We start from the raw sequence: 13,369 nt of genomic DNA, 5'->3' as shown, positions 1-13,369 counted from the left end.
TCAGGTGGGAGAATCTGTCCACAGGACAACTATTAGTCGTGCTCTCCACAAATCTGGCCTTTATGGAAGAGTGGAAGAAGAAAGCCATTGTTGAAAGAAAGTCATAAGAAGTCCCATTTGCAGTTTGCAAGAAGCCATGTGGGGGACACAGCAAACATGTGGAAGAAGGTGCTCTGGTCAGATAAGACCAAAATTTTACTTTTTGGCCTAAAAGCAAAACGCTATGTGTGATGGAAAACTAACATTGCACATCACCGTGGAAACACCATCCCCCCCCCCCCCCCCCCCCGTGAAACATGGTGGTGGCAGCACCACGTTGTGAGGATGCTTTTCTTCAGCAGGGACAGGGAAGCTGGTCAGGGTTGATGGGAAGATGGATGGAGCCAAATACAGGGCAATCTTAGAAGAAAACCTGTTAGAGTCTGCAAAAGACTTGAGAATTGGGCGGAGGTTCACCTTCCAGCAGGACAACGACCCTAAACATACAACCAGAGCTACAATGGAATGGTTTAGATCAAAGCATATTCATGTGTTAGAATGGCCCAATCAAAGTCCAGACCTAAATCCAATTGAGAATCTGTGGCAAGACTTGAAAATTGCTGATCACAGACGCTCTCCATCCAATCTGACAGAGCTTGAGCTATTTTGCAAAGAAGAATGGGCAAAAATGTCACTCTCTAGATGTGCAAAGCTGGTAGAGACATCCCCAAAAAGACTTGCAGCTGTAATTGCAGTGAAAGGCGGTTCTACAAAGTATTGACTCAGGCTCCTTTTACACTTATACGACTTGTCCCACGATTTTGTACTGCAAAATCGTATGACAAGTCATTCTCCATGATTTTCAATGACTACCATTCATATTGGCACGACTTTAAGTGGTGCCGACTTGAAAGTAGTCCCTGCACTACTTTGGTCCAACTTCTATGCGAGTTGTACTCCATAGACCTCAATGTTAAACCCTGAAGTAGCATGCAAATCGTGCCTGAATAATATAGACACGACTTCAGTATGACTTTAAAAGCACAAGCCTGGCTCACTGATTGGGAAAGGAAAACTTTTTTCTCCTTTCGCGATGAGTGACAGGCAGTGCTGACAGCTGTCTGGTATGAATCCTGAGGGGGAACGCTGCGCCAAGTTTTAAATGAAAAAACCGGCATGGGTTCCCCCCCAGGGGCATACCAGGCCCTTAGGTCTGGTATGGATCTAAGGGGAACCCCCTACGCCGAAAAATCGGCGTGGGGTCCCCCCCAATATCCATACCAGACCCTTATCCGAGCACGCAGCACGGCCGGTCAGGAATGGGGGTGGGGACGAGCGAGCGCCCCCCCTCCTGGACCGTACCAGGCCGCATGCCCTGATCATGGGGGGTGGGTGCTTTGGGGCATGGGGGGCACCCTGCGGGGCCCCCCCACCCCAAAGCACCTTGTCCCCATGTTGATGAGGACAAGGGCCTCTTCCCGACAGGCCCCCAGATCCCGGCCCCCCACCCTATGTGAATGAGTATGGGGTACATGGTACCCCTACCCATTCACCTAGGCAAAAAAGTGTCAATAAAAAACACAGTACACAGGTTTTTAAAGTAATTTATTAGGCAGCTCCGGGGTCTTCTTCCGACTTCGGGGGTCTTCTTCCAACTTCGGGGGTCCTCTTCCGACTTTGGGGGTCTCTCCGGCATCTCCTCCCGGTGTCCTGATCTTCTGCCGGCTCCTCCGCTATCTTCTGCAGCTCAATTGCTAGCGGTGGCCCGGACTTCTGCCTTCTTCTTTTCTTCCAGAGATGTTGACACAACGCTCTCTCCAGCTGGAATGGTCTCTGAACGCTCCGCAATGGACTTATATAGGCGGTGACCCTGCCCCCTTATGAGGTCACTGTCCCGGGGCATGCTGGGACTGTGGCGTCATAAGGGGGCGTGGTCATCACCCGGTTCAGAGACCATTGCAGCTGGAGAGAGCGTCGTGTCAACATCTCTGGAAGAGAAGAGGGAAGAAGACGATCCAGAAGTCCGAAACACCGCTGGCAAGAGAGCGGCAGAAGATAGCGGTGGAGCCGGCAGAAGATGCGGACACCGGGAGAAGACGCCGGAGAGACCCCCGAAGTCGGAAGAGGACCCCCGAAGTCGGAAGAGGACCCCCGAAGTCGGAAGAAGACCCCCGAAGTCGGAAGAAGACCCCCGTAGTCGGAAGAAGACCCCGGAGCTGCCTAATAAATTTTTTAAAAACCTGTGTACTGTGTTTTTTATTGACACTTTTTTGCCTAGGTGAATGGGTAGGGGTACCATGTACCCCATACTCATTCACATAGGGTGGGGGGCCGGGATCTGGGGGTCCCCTTATTAAAGGGGGCTCCCGGATTCCGATAAGCCCCCCGCCCACAGACCCCGACAACCAACGGCCAGAGTTGTCGGGAAGAGGCCCTTGTCCTCATCAACATGGGGACAAGGTGCTTTGGGGTGGGGGGGGCCGTAGGGCACCCCCCCATGCCCCAAAGCACCCACCCCCCATGTTGAGGGCATGCAGCCTGGTATGGTTCATGAGGGGGGGGGGCGCTCGCTCGTCCCCACCCCCATTCCTGACCGTCCGTGCTGCGTGCTCGGATAAGGGTCTGGTATGGATTTTGGGGGGACCCCACGCCGATTTTTGGGCGTAGGGGGTTCCCCTTACAATCCATACCAGACCTAAGGGCCTGGTATGCCCCTGGGGGGGAACCCACACCAGTTTTTTTATTTAAAACTTGGCGTGGAGTTCCCCCTTATGATTCATACCAACTACTGTATGTTTTCATTTGTTAATGCCAAAAATGTGGCAAAGTCGTACAAAGTAGTACTGCTCCCAAATCGCGGTAAAATCGCTGCAAATCACGGCAAAATCGCGGCCGTGAAATTGCGGTAAAATCGCGCGACTTTGAAGTCGTATAAGTGTGAAAGGGGCCTCAGGGGGGCTAAATACAAATGTACCCCACACTTTTCACATATTTATTTGTAAAAAATGTTGAAAACCATTTTGTCATTTTCCTTCCACTTCACAATTATGTGCCACTTTGTGTTGGTCTATCACATACAATCCCAATAAAATACATTTACGTTTTTGGTTGTGCATCGTTCCTAGCTATTTCCAAGGAATACAGAACACCTTCCCTTATGTGATGAAGTTGAGTAAAGGGGAAGGTGTTCTGTATGTAGGCATGTGCAGTCTACTTTCTCCACAGCAAGGGGCACTGTCCGCAGTGGCAATGTTGTTGGAGAGGAAGTCAGGAGGAACTAGGTTCCTCTATGGTTTCTGGGGTCACTGGGGAAGCTACCCCATTGGATGCTGCTGCCCCATTTGACTCAAGCAGCCATCATGGGTCAACCAGAGCCTATTTAAGGCCCTGGCTCATGGGGTTTTGGCTTTTTTTTTACGGGTGAACAGAGTAGGGACAGGTACCCCATCTGTTATTGTCAGTACTAGAGTTAGAGAAAAGTTTCTGATGAGGAGGGTAAGCGTAGGGTCGCATCTTTTCTGGGCACCTTCCCAGTTGGGCACTAGACGGCCGGGCCGCATTATGCTCCCCTCTAACAGACTCTGTCTTTCCGGCTGGAACCTGCTCCTGTAATGTTACTGGAACTGTGAGTGTACCCGGCTGGGTGACTTTCCCACCGGATTTGTTGTAAACTGTTGCTGCTTTGTTTCAATACAAGTTTTTATTGCACTTGCCTGTGTGAGTTATTGTCTCTGCACCATGCTGCACCCTACTTACATGTAACTCTAGCACACTTCCTGTGTCAAGGTGACAACGCTGCTCCTCTGCACATATAGTACAGTGAGTGTTGTCACCCTATCACAGGAAGTGTGTTACTGGCAGGTGAGAATAAAGGAAAAAAAAAAGACTCAAAATGAAATGCAGCCACCTTTTTGTTCCTATCCATCTTGTTAGTGTTCTGTGCTTCTTTTGCAGAAAGTCTCCTAATAGCAGCGATGGCGTCACCTGAGATGTACAAGATACTCCCATCCAGCATCTTTCTGTCTTTGTTCACCGATAAACCCCCAGACACCCTTACCGATGGAAGGCCAGCACAGGATTTCAGCACTCTTCTAGAGGGAAGTGACATTTTGAGATCCAGGAAATTCCAATGCACCAGTCAGGACGGCAAGAAAACTTCAGCTCATGGCACATTGTGTCTGTGGACAGCCAGCGATCAATATGCATCAATTGATGATGAATACAGGGAATTGAAGACACAAATTCTGTCCGCCCTCCCTTTTGCCATACATCTAGAAGGTGTGTTGTAGTAGCATCCTCCATTCACCTGTTCGCTAACTGTGTAACCAAGACATGTCTAAGCCTATTCAGTAAGTCCAGAAAGCCACAGCAACCAATCAGAATTCATCTTTCAGCTAATCACGGTGGTCACATGATCAGGAAGACTGTCTCACCCCCCCCAGGTGTAAAGATTCACTTGAAGCGGTAGTAAACTGCAAAGCAAAAAAAAAAAAAAAGTCCCCTGCAAAATAATAGCATAATGTGCTAGTATGCATCGCATACTAGCACATTATGAAAGACTTACTTTAGAACAAAGCCCTCCAACTGTGCGCTGTCACCACTGACAGGGCTTCAATACTCGCCCAGTCTTCCTTCCGGGTTCTCGGGCTTCAGCATTTTGACTGGCCGAAACCGCGGTGATGTCACTTCCACGCATGCCATCCATTGAGAGTGCAGTGCGCATGTGCCGGTGACGTCACCTGTTGCTACTATAGCAAATATCTCCTAAACGGTGCATGTTTAGGAGATACTTACTGTACCTAAAGGGAAGGCTTCTTTTAGGCTTACCTGTAGGTACAAGTAAACAGGATAGTCTTCACTACCACTTTAAAGGAGAAGTACAGCCAAAGCTCTTTTAGCTGTACTTCTCCTGTTGGTTAGGAGGAGTGCAGTTGGTTCTGAAGCCCGCTGTCGGCTGATGATACAGAAGCGGTCCAGGCTGGGGCAAAGTTGCTTCAGTAAAGTCGGGATCTGCCCATGACCCTGGACCGGCACCTGGCTCAGCCTCTCAGCGAGCCGCTGAGAGCCTGGGCCAGCCGCTCCCACCCCCTCTACAGCAAAGCTCTCTAGTGAGCGTGGGGGTGGCAGTCACCGTCTCTCTGCTCACGGAGCTCTGAGAACTGAGCAATCTGCGGTGTCTGATCACTCAGTTCTCAGTCTTAGAGCTTAGGAGGATGGATGCAGCATCCACTTAGGTAAGTATGATTTTGAACCCCCCCTCCCCCCCAAAACCTCTCTTTTAAAGAGATGCCAGGGCTAGGCAGGAAGGGGTACATTGACTATTATGAACTGGCCAGTCCATCCAAATCTGGTATTTCAGTGTTTGGTAGATACTGGAGAGTTAGAGCTCCTGGCTGAGGCTTCTGTCATTTGGGGATTCTATTGGTGAGATCTATTGGTGGGTTTGCACACCGAGAGGAGCTCCCACCATCACCAATGGATTTGTATGTAATTTACATTTTGGAGAATGTAACAGGAGGAACTGGAACACACAAAGATGGGTGGGAACATCTAGAACTTCCAAATGAACAGTAACAGAGCTGGGACTTGTGCTAGAGATCTCATTGTTGGAGTATCCAAGACATCTAAGAAGCCAGGGGCCAATTGAGCCCACCAGGCTATACCTGTAAGCAAACTATTGGTTTCTTAGTGGACTGGCCTTTAAAGGTATTTCATTTATGTACAAATAAAAAGGCCTACATACAAATAAAAGTATAAAAATTGTTATTCTACAATACTGTGGACACGAAAACCATGGGCACAAATGCCAGTCAATTCAATTGCTTGTGTCAAGCAATAGAAGTCAAATGTTATTTGGTTGTTTTGGGAAGTGCAATAATATTCCTCCAATTTGTAGTATATAATGTATTTTCTCATTCTCAGATCACTCGTGGAACTTGCTTCTCTGGAGAAGGGAGAACAGCAGCCATATAACCTGCAAGATACAATATATGACGAAGGAAGCAGATATGAATGAGGGGCTTAAGCTTAACCTGTACTATGCACGGTAAGGAACCTTCAAAATACTACTGGAATTTTTTTTTTTGTAGGACCTGATGGATGACAGATACTGCCTACTGTAATCTGCAAAGCAGGCTTTCTAAAGAACTTCCAACTGTCCATCATTTGGAGGGACTGTCCCTCTTTTTGAACCAAATCCCTCTGTCCCTCTTTCTTAATTTGTCTTCTTTTTGGACTGATGTTGACCTTTATAAAAATGTATGTGTAATGGAGGGCTTGTATCCCTTTTAGGGTGAGGCTTCATCCTGGTTTCAGTCACTTTGGGCTGGCTTTCATTTCCCATGGCAGGGTACACATACTTGTGTTGAAGATGCTAATGTAGTGGTGTATGAAAAGAGTAGAACCATGGTCCATGGAGATCTCCAGCAGGTGGTGGTAAGAAATCCCACGTCTTCCCCTCAACGGTACCCAGTTAAGGACCTATTCCTGTTATGAAGTATAGTAACTCTGTGAATGAAGCTTGAGGGTAAGGACACAGGCTTAGATCACTGATGACCATGTTCCTCATCGCAGGATAATGTGACACCAAGATGTTAATGCTTTTCCATTATTTGGACCCTGTAATGCCATTTTACCATTTAGTAAAGAAAGCAGAAAAGTACATTTCCCTACTAGACATTCTGGTAACGGGTGAGCCGAGTATGATGCCTGGGATGGTGTGAAGGATTTATATACCCCTGTGGGGCCTCGTGAACAATGAGGGCAGCTGTACTGGTATTCTTTCTGTGACCCTGAGGGTGTCAGACAGAGTGTGGAGGATTAAATATCCTGGAATGTAATAGAAAGAGTCTCCGAACAGATGCAAGTGAACCATTCAAGGACTGTGAGGTTCACATGGATTTTGGGCCACACATATGTTTACAACCTTATGGCCATGGAGGTCACAATATGGCGACAAATTCCACAGCCAAAAGGTAGAGTTAATTCAAATTCTCGGGTCCATGATCTGCAGTAGGCCCCCTGGCATGGAAATTGGCTTATCAACCGCTGCTAGGAGGCACTCGGTTAACTATCAAAAGTGTTATAATTCCCTAAGCAATTCAACCTCTAAATTATTGAATTTGTTCCGGACAATCAACATCTGCCTTGACACATTCCATGGTGATTGGATTCAGGTGTTTATGCTTCCTGTGTGGCTATAAATACTGGGGTATGTTCCTGACGTTCATTGGAACTGAAAAAGGGGTTTGGCTAAGCTATGAAATGTCTTCAACATTACAGAACAAGGCCAGGTGAATGGGTCAACTACCAGCTATTGAATTTGTTTTTTGAAAAGTCAGGATAAAGGAGAACTAGTGGTGAAAAAAGCACTTGTCAGTTTACCCATTATTAGTCCTTATGGTCTGTGTAACTCGGGGCATGGCAGGGTTGTGTCCATTACCTAAATACTTTGGCTAAAAGGTGTAAAGGTAGTCTACCTTCTCCACTGCAGGTGGCACTCAACCGCAGCAGCATTGCAGATGGAGGGAAAGTCAAGAGGAACATGGTTCCACTATGGTTTTCTGGGTCACTGGGAGAGCTATCCGATTGGATGCTGCCACCTAATGTGACTCTGGTGGCCATCTTGGGTCTGGAGTCCATTTAAGACCCTGGATCCCAGGCTTGGCATGCATTTTGCATGTGGGTAGTGTAGGGACAGGTCATCCGTCTGTCAGGGACAGTATTAGCAGCAGGGAGAGGTTCCAGATGAGTAGGGAAAGAGCAGGGACAAGCCAATATTCCTGGAAGCCTCCCCATTTAGGTACAGAGCAGCCAGGCTGCATTGCATCCCTAAAAACAGATGCTGTTGGTGCACCCGTGACCGACTGTTATACTCTTCACTGCAACTTTCTGTGAGTGCACCCGGTTGGGTTGTCTTCCCGCCAGGAAGTTGTGCTTTGTTGAACCTTGAGTCACATATGGTACAAGAGGAACATGGTTCCTCTATGGTTTTCCTGGTCACTGGGGGAGCTATCCAATTGGATGCTGCCACCCAATGTGACTCTGGTGGCCATATACTCTTCACTGCAACATTCTGTGAGTGCACCCGGTTGTGCTTTGTTGAACCTTGAGTCACATATGGTACAGGAGGAACATGGTTCCTCCTGTCCTCCTTTGTTGAACCTTGAGTCCAGTACAGTTCTGTTTCTGCAACTCTGTACTCTGGACTCTGTGTGTTCACTGCCGCCACACCACACTGCACCCCCCCACAGGTATCCCTCCTTCTTAGCTCAGAAAATTAGTAGGTATGACAGAGGGTCTCAAAGCCCCTATCATAACAACTGCCTGTGCTACTTTTTATCAACCAGTCAAACTCAAGCAGTATCAAAGGAAAAGAACCATAAGCCGCATATCATGAAGCCGACCCATGTGCATGAAGTGAGATGAATGGCAGCCTCAGCCCAGAATCCAGCCAGGCCACACCCCCAACATGGTAAGTTCCAAGGGGCAGAGCGATAACGCATTGGGGGCGTGGCCTGGATGGAGTCCAGGCTGAGGCTGCCATTCATCTCACTTCATGCACATGGGTCTGCTTTATAAAATGCGACTTATGGACCTTATGGACCTTTTCCTTTGAGCTGCACGTCCACTGAAACTGCATTCACATTTGTTCTGTGCGAATGGGGCTAAATCAAATGTTCTCAGGCTATATCCTCTTCAGTTCAAATGTGTGAATGTGAAAAATACCACATAATGGCTACTAGATGGTGCTGACTACCATAGGAAATAAATATGCACTTTAGCTCCATCTAGTGGCCATAATGGATTATTTTTTGTGTTCACTCATTTGAATTGCAGAGAAGAGAGGTTGGGAACAATTGAGTTTGTTGCATTCACACAAAACAATATTAAATGCAGTTTCATTGGACAGACAGCTATGTAGATTTTTTATAAGCACAGCCCTTGGTGTAACACGATTGCAGTTAATTGGCTGAACCACGCCGTAGCAGAGAACCACATTTAGTCACGCACGATAACAAAATCGTTTAGTTCAGCTAACAGGCTTCAATGCTCATAATTGCAAACGCCAATCAATTGTGATCAATTCCACACCAAAACCTAAAGAACTTGAAACATGTCTCCAAATATAAATAAATTGTGTTTGTTCTCATTGTTCTAGCTAAGGTCAGAAGGTGAAAGCAGCATCCTATTGGTTGCTTTGAACAAGTAGCCCCCCCCCCCAATTCCTGAATCTTTTTGAATCCCCGTTTGTGTTTTAGTTTAACTTTTTTTTTTGCATGGAATTTTATGTAGAATTGTTTCAATATGTCGGTGGCTCAACACAAAACACAAAACCCGAGAGGTGAGCCAAAAGGAACAGCATGTCCCTTTGCAGGGGATTGAGAAAGATTCAAAGCACTCCATTGTCTGTATGACGTGCTGGGCCATAAACTATTTAGACTTAATATGCCAAGATCCCAGCAAATGTGCTTTTCCGGGAAAATGAAGTCGGTGTTCTCTTGCAGAGTCCTGTACCATATGTGAAGCAGAGCAGAGACTTCCCTCCCCGAGAAATAAAGATTGCTGTCTATTAAAGTAGCAATTATGATGTACAGGCTCTTCAAGCACTCGAGAACGCTCTCTGTCCTGCAGTTATCTTATTACAAAAGCGCAGATAAAACTGAACTTCACAGTAAAAAAGCTAATTGGTCTCTTCTATTGCATTAAAAGAAAACTGTGCGCTAGCAATGGTCAACTGCTCAAAAGGTCCATGAACCTGAAAGTGTCTAGACCAACCTTTCTCAACCGTTTTATCCCAAAGGAACCCTTACAATGATTTTCAGGTTTCAGAGTATCCCTGTGAAAACCAATTCACTGGGTGTCAGTGGGAAGAATGCCCCCTTACATTGGTAGCCAGTGGGAAGATTGCCCCCTTACATTGGTGGCCAGTGAGAAGATTGCCCCCTTACATTGGTAGCCAGTAGGAAGATTACCCCCATACATTGGTGACCAGTGGGAAGATTGCCCCCGTACATTAGTGACCAGTGGGAAGATTGCCCCTGTACATTGGTGGCTAGTGGGAAGATTGCCCCATTACATTGGTGACCAGTGGGAAGATTGCCCCATTACATTGGTGACCAGTGGGAAGATTGCCCCCTTACATTGGTGGCCACTGGGAAGAATGCCCCTTCACATTGGTGGCCATTGGGAAGAATGCCCCTTTACATTGGTGGCCATTGGGAAGAATGCCCCTTTACATTGGTGGCCATTGGGAAGAATGCCCCTTCACATTGGTGGCCATTGGGAAGAATGCCCCTTTACATTGGTGGCCATTGGGAAGAATGCCCCTTTACATTGGTGGCCAGTGGAAAGATTGCCCCCTTACAGTGATGGTCAGAATGCCACCCTTACAGATAGATCATTGGTGTCATGAAGCTCTGCCAGGTAGCATTGTTGCCAGGACTATGCAGGCACCATCAAATTGGAGGTTAATCAATCACAGCTCTAAGAACCCCTAGCAATCTCTGAATGAACTCTGGTTGAGAATGGCTGGCCAGGACAACCATGGTTTTATAAAATGCACATCAATAAAGCAGAACTTCACGCTAAAAGGGAAATTCCCTTTTAGCATGAAGTTCCCCTTTAAAACCTTCTTCCCCACTTCTCTCCCACTTTTGAATTTTTTTTTTTTTTTGGGAGTGGGTACCTAGTTTTAGCGGGTACCTGCTCCCAATTCAGTTCCAACCCCTAGAATTGGAATGGAAGTTCTCCCCCTGCGCCCGCAACCTTCTGGAACAATTCCATATTTTGGGAAATCTTTATTCCAAAAAAAAAAAGAAAAAACTCAAGCCCCATTGCAATGTAGCATCACCCAGCTTTTGTTAAGTTTCATGTGATACATAGTAACCTGTATAGGACATATGTTGCTGTACGAGTCCCTGCTGTTTCAGTGACAGTGCTCACAGCAGGGGCAGAATTTATTAAGCTCTCTCAGCTGGTAATGGGGTTGTTCTCCACTCCATATCCGCCATTAACTGTAAATTACAGCTGAACTTTTCTCCTAATCGCACATCATTTTGATGGATTGTGCTCTGTACATATAGAATGTTCACACTTTCCGCTTTACCACCATTCAGGAAATATACGGATGAAGAGAGAAAAGCTGCTGATTGCCAATGCCTGGGATATAAATCATGTCAGTGTGTCATACAGCCTGGAAGAGACAATGATGATTCCTATATCCTGTTAATGGAGATTGTCACTTCTGTCAATGCTGTGCTCTCCCCACCGATGTCCATGGACGCTTCCACTATTAGTAAGTGACATTTCTATTGACTACATCATATATTCATAACTGGTATTACAGAAGAGATCTGTATTTAGAGAATACTGGTTTTCAAAACGTATCTCTCACATAGGCAGTGAAAGACACAATAAAGTAGGCATCAAACTCATTTATAGAGCTAAATGTTAAATTCCATTTATTAGTCAAAGAAGATGTATAAAATACCCAACGTGTTTCAGGTTTTACACAGATGTCCCCTTCATCAGGGCTGTGAAAGATTGGAATAAACTAATATCATTAGTCAGATAATGTAACCAAATGGAAATAATTATGTAGATAAAAACATAAAAAACTTAAAAAAGACTGGGTGATATACTATTTATCTAAGGCTATTATAAAAAAATAATAAAACTGTTATGTAAAATAATAAAGTAATAAAAGTGCAGCATAACCTGATTTAAAACCAGGCTGCTGATTTGCCATCTTATACAGCATAAAACCTTAAACCTGAACTCCAGTAAACTGTAGACATGTGCGCCGTCAATAAATTTGTTTCGTTTTGTTCTGTTCCGTATTGGAATGAATTTGTAATTCGTGTCCGAAATTCAATTTGGATTCGTACGAAATACGAATTTTCGCTAGGTTCGTTAACTTTTTGGCACAATTAGGAATGTTCGTTATGATGAATTTATCATTATGAGGGGCTCCCACCATCCCTGTGCTGTGCTGACTTCCTGGGGTTTTTAACTTCATCATAACGGATAACTAATGAACATTCTTATTTTGTCCGATTCTGTTGTAACGGAATTTGGATCCGAAGTTCGTAAATGAAATTTTGTACAAAGTTCGTATGCATAAAAATTTGTATTTCGGATCCTCACGAATGTACGAATTTCCGGAAATTCGTACAAAATTTCCGATTCGTACGAAACTAATTGCACATGTCTAGTAAACTGGCAGAGACACATGCATGCATGAGACCCTGCAAACTGCCTCTTGGGGTGCATGAGATAGAAGTCCCACGAGGCAGGATCTTGCGCATGCACAGGAATGGTGCAAGGGTTCCTAGAGTGACTTGCAGTGTGTCTGAACGTGCACAGGGTCTGGGTATGTCATTCTTGCCTAGGCAAGAATTGAGGACACTGTAAAAGACTATATATATATATATATATATATATATACACACAGTGCCTTGCAAAAGTATTCACCCCCCTCCCTTGCTTTTTACCTATCTTGTTACATTACAGCCTTTAGTTCAATGTTTTTTTAATCTGAATTATATGTGGTGGATCAGAACACAATACTCTAAGTTGGTGAAGTAAAATTAGAAAAATATATACATAAAACAATTTTTCAGAAATAAAAAACTGATAATTGGCATGTGCGTATGTACATATCTATGCGTGACAAACAGTGGAATGAAGCTGAATAGCACGAGAAGCTCTGTACCGTGGGATTTCTTTCCCTTCATACATCTCTCAAACCCAACTCACAGATCAGTTTAGCAAAAGGGGTTGGGCCACCCGAGGCCGCGCCACCTCTGGAGTGTGACGAGAATCTATCCAAGCTCCTATCCATCACTGTGTTAAAGTCTCCCAGTACCCACAGAGGAACATTTAGAGTGCTGGGCCATAAATTGGGCCAATTTATTTAAGCTATCAAGGGAGAATGGTGGAAGGATATACATATTTGCAATGATGCAGGAAACACCCGCCACTTTGCAAAGTAAAAAGATATATCTCCCTTGGTTATCAATTAAGGAATGCAATAATGTGAAAGGTGTTGCATTAGCTATCAAGATGCTAACCCCCCTGGAATAGGCAGTGTGAGCGGAGTGGAACTGAGTATGATAGCGGCCATATTTAAGGATGGACAAAGTGTTGGGTTGCAAGTGTGCTTCTTGTAAACATACCACTGCAGAGGTATACTTTTTTAAAGTAGAGAATAAGGCCACTCGTTTCACTCCATCACCCAGCCCTCGTATATTCCATGATAGAAAATTAAGTGCAGTAGCCATTATTATTATTATTATTATTATTAATAAACAGGATTTATATAGCGCCAACAGTTTACGCAGCGCTTTACAACATGAGGGCAGACAGTACACTTACAATACAAATCAAT

The 13,369-nt window shown here is 45.4% G+C and overlaps 1 protein-coding gene across 3 annotated transcripts in view; it reads left to right on the top strand.

Annotated features, from left to right (window-relative positions):
• The window catches only part of LEPR (leptin receptor), a 132,216-nt gene that overhangs the window by 65,714 nt on the left and 53,133 nt on the right, over positions 1-13,369 (top strand). For 2 of the 3 annotated variants that reach the window (XM_073593792.1, XM_073593794.1), the window contains exons 3-5: positions 3,934-4,257; positions 5,902-6,025; positions 11,097-11,275. In XM_073593792.1, coding sequence (XP_073449893.1) covers positions 3,934-4,257; positions 5,902-6,025; positions 11,097-11,275 — 627 coding nt within the window. The remainder of the gene's footprint in view (positions 1-3,933; positions 4,258-5,901; positions 6,026-11,096; positions 11,276-13,369) is intronic. The other variant, XM_073593793.1, reaches the window with a different exon arrangement.

The sequence above is a fragment of the Aquarana catesbeiana genome, linkage group LG07 (assembly GCF_042186555.1).
Source record: "Aquarana catesbeiana isolate 2022-GZ linkage group LG07, ASM4218655v1, whole genome shotgun sequence".
In the NCBI taxonomy this organism is placed as follows: domain Eukaryota; kingdom Metazoa; phylum Chordata; class Amphibia; order Anura; family Ranidae; genus Aquarana; species Aquarana catesbeiana.
Note: the sequence above shows the minus strand (reverse complement) of the source record. Positions and strands in the feature narration are given on the sequence as shown.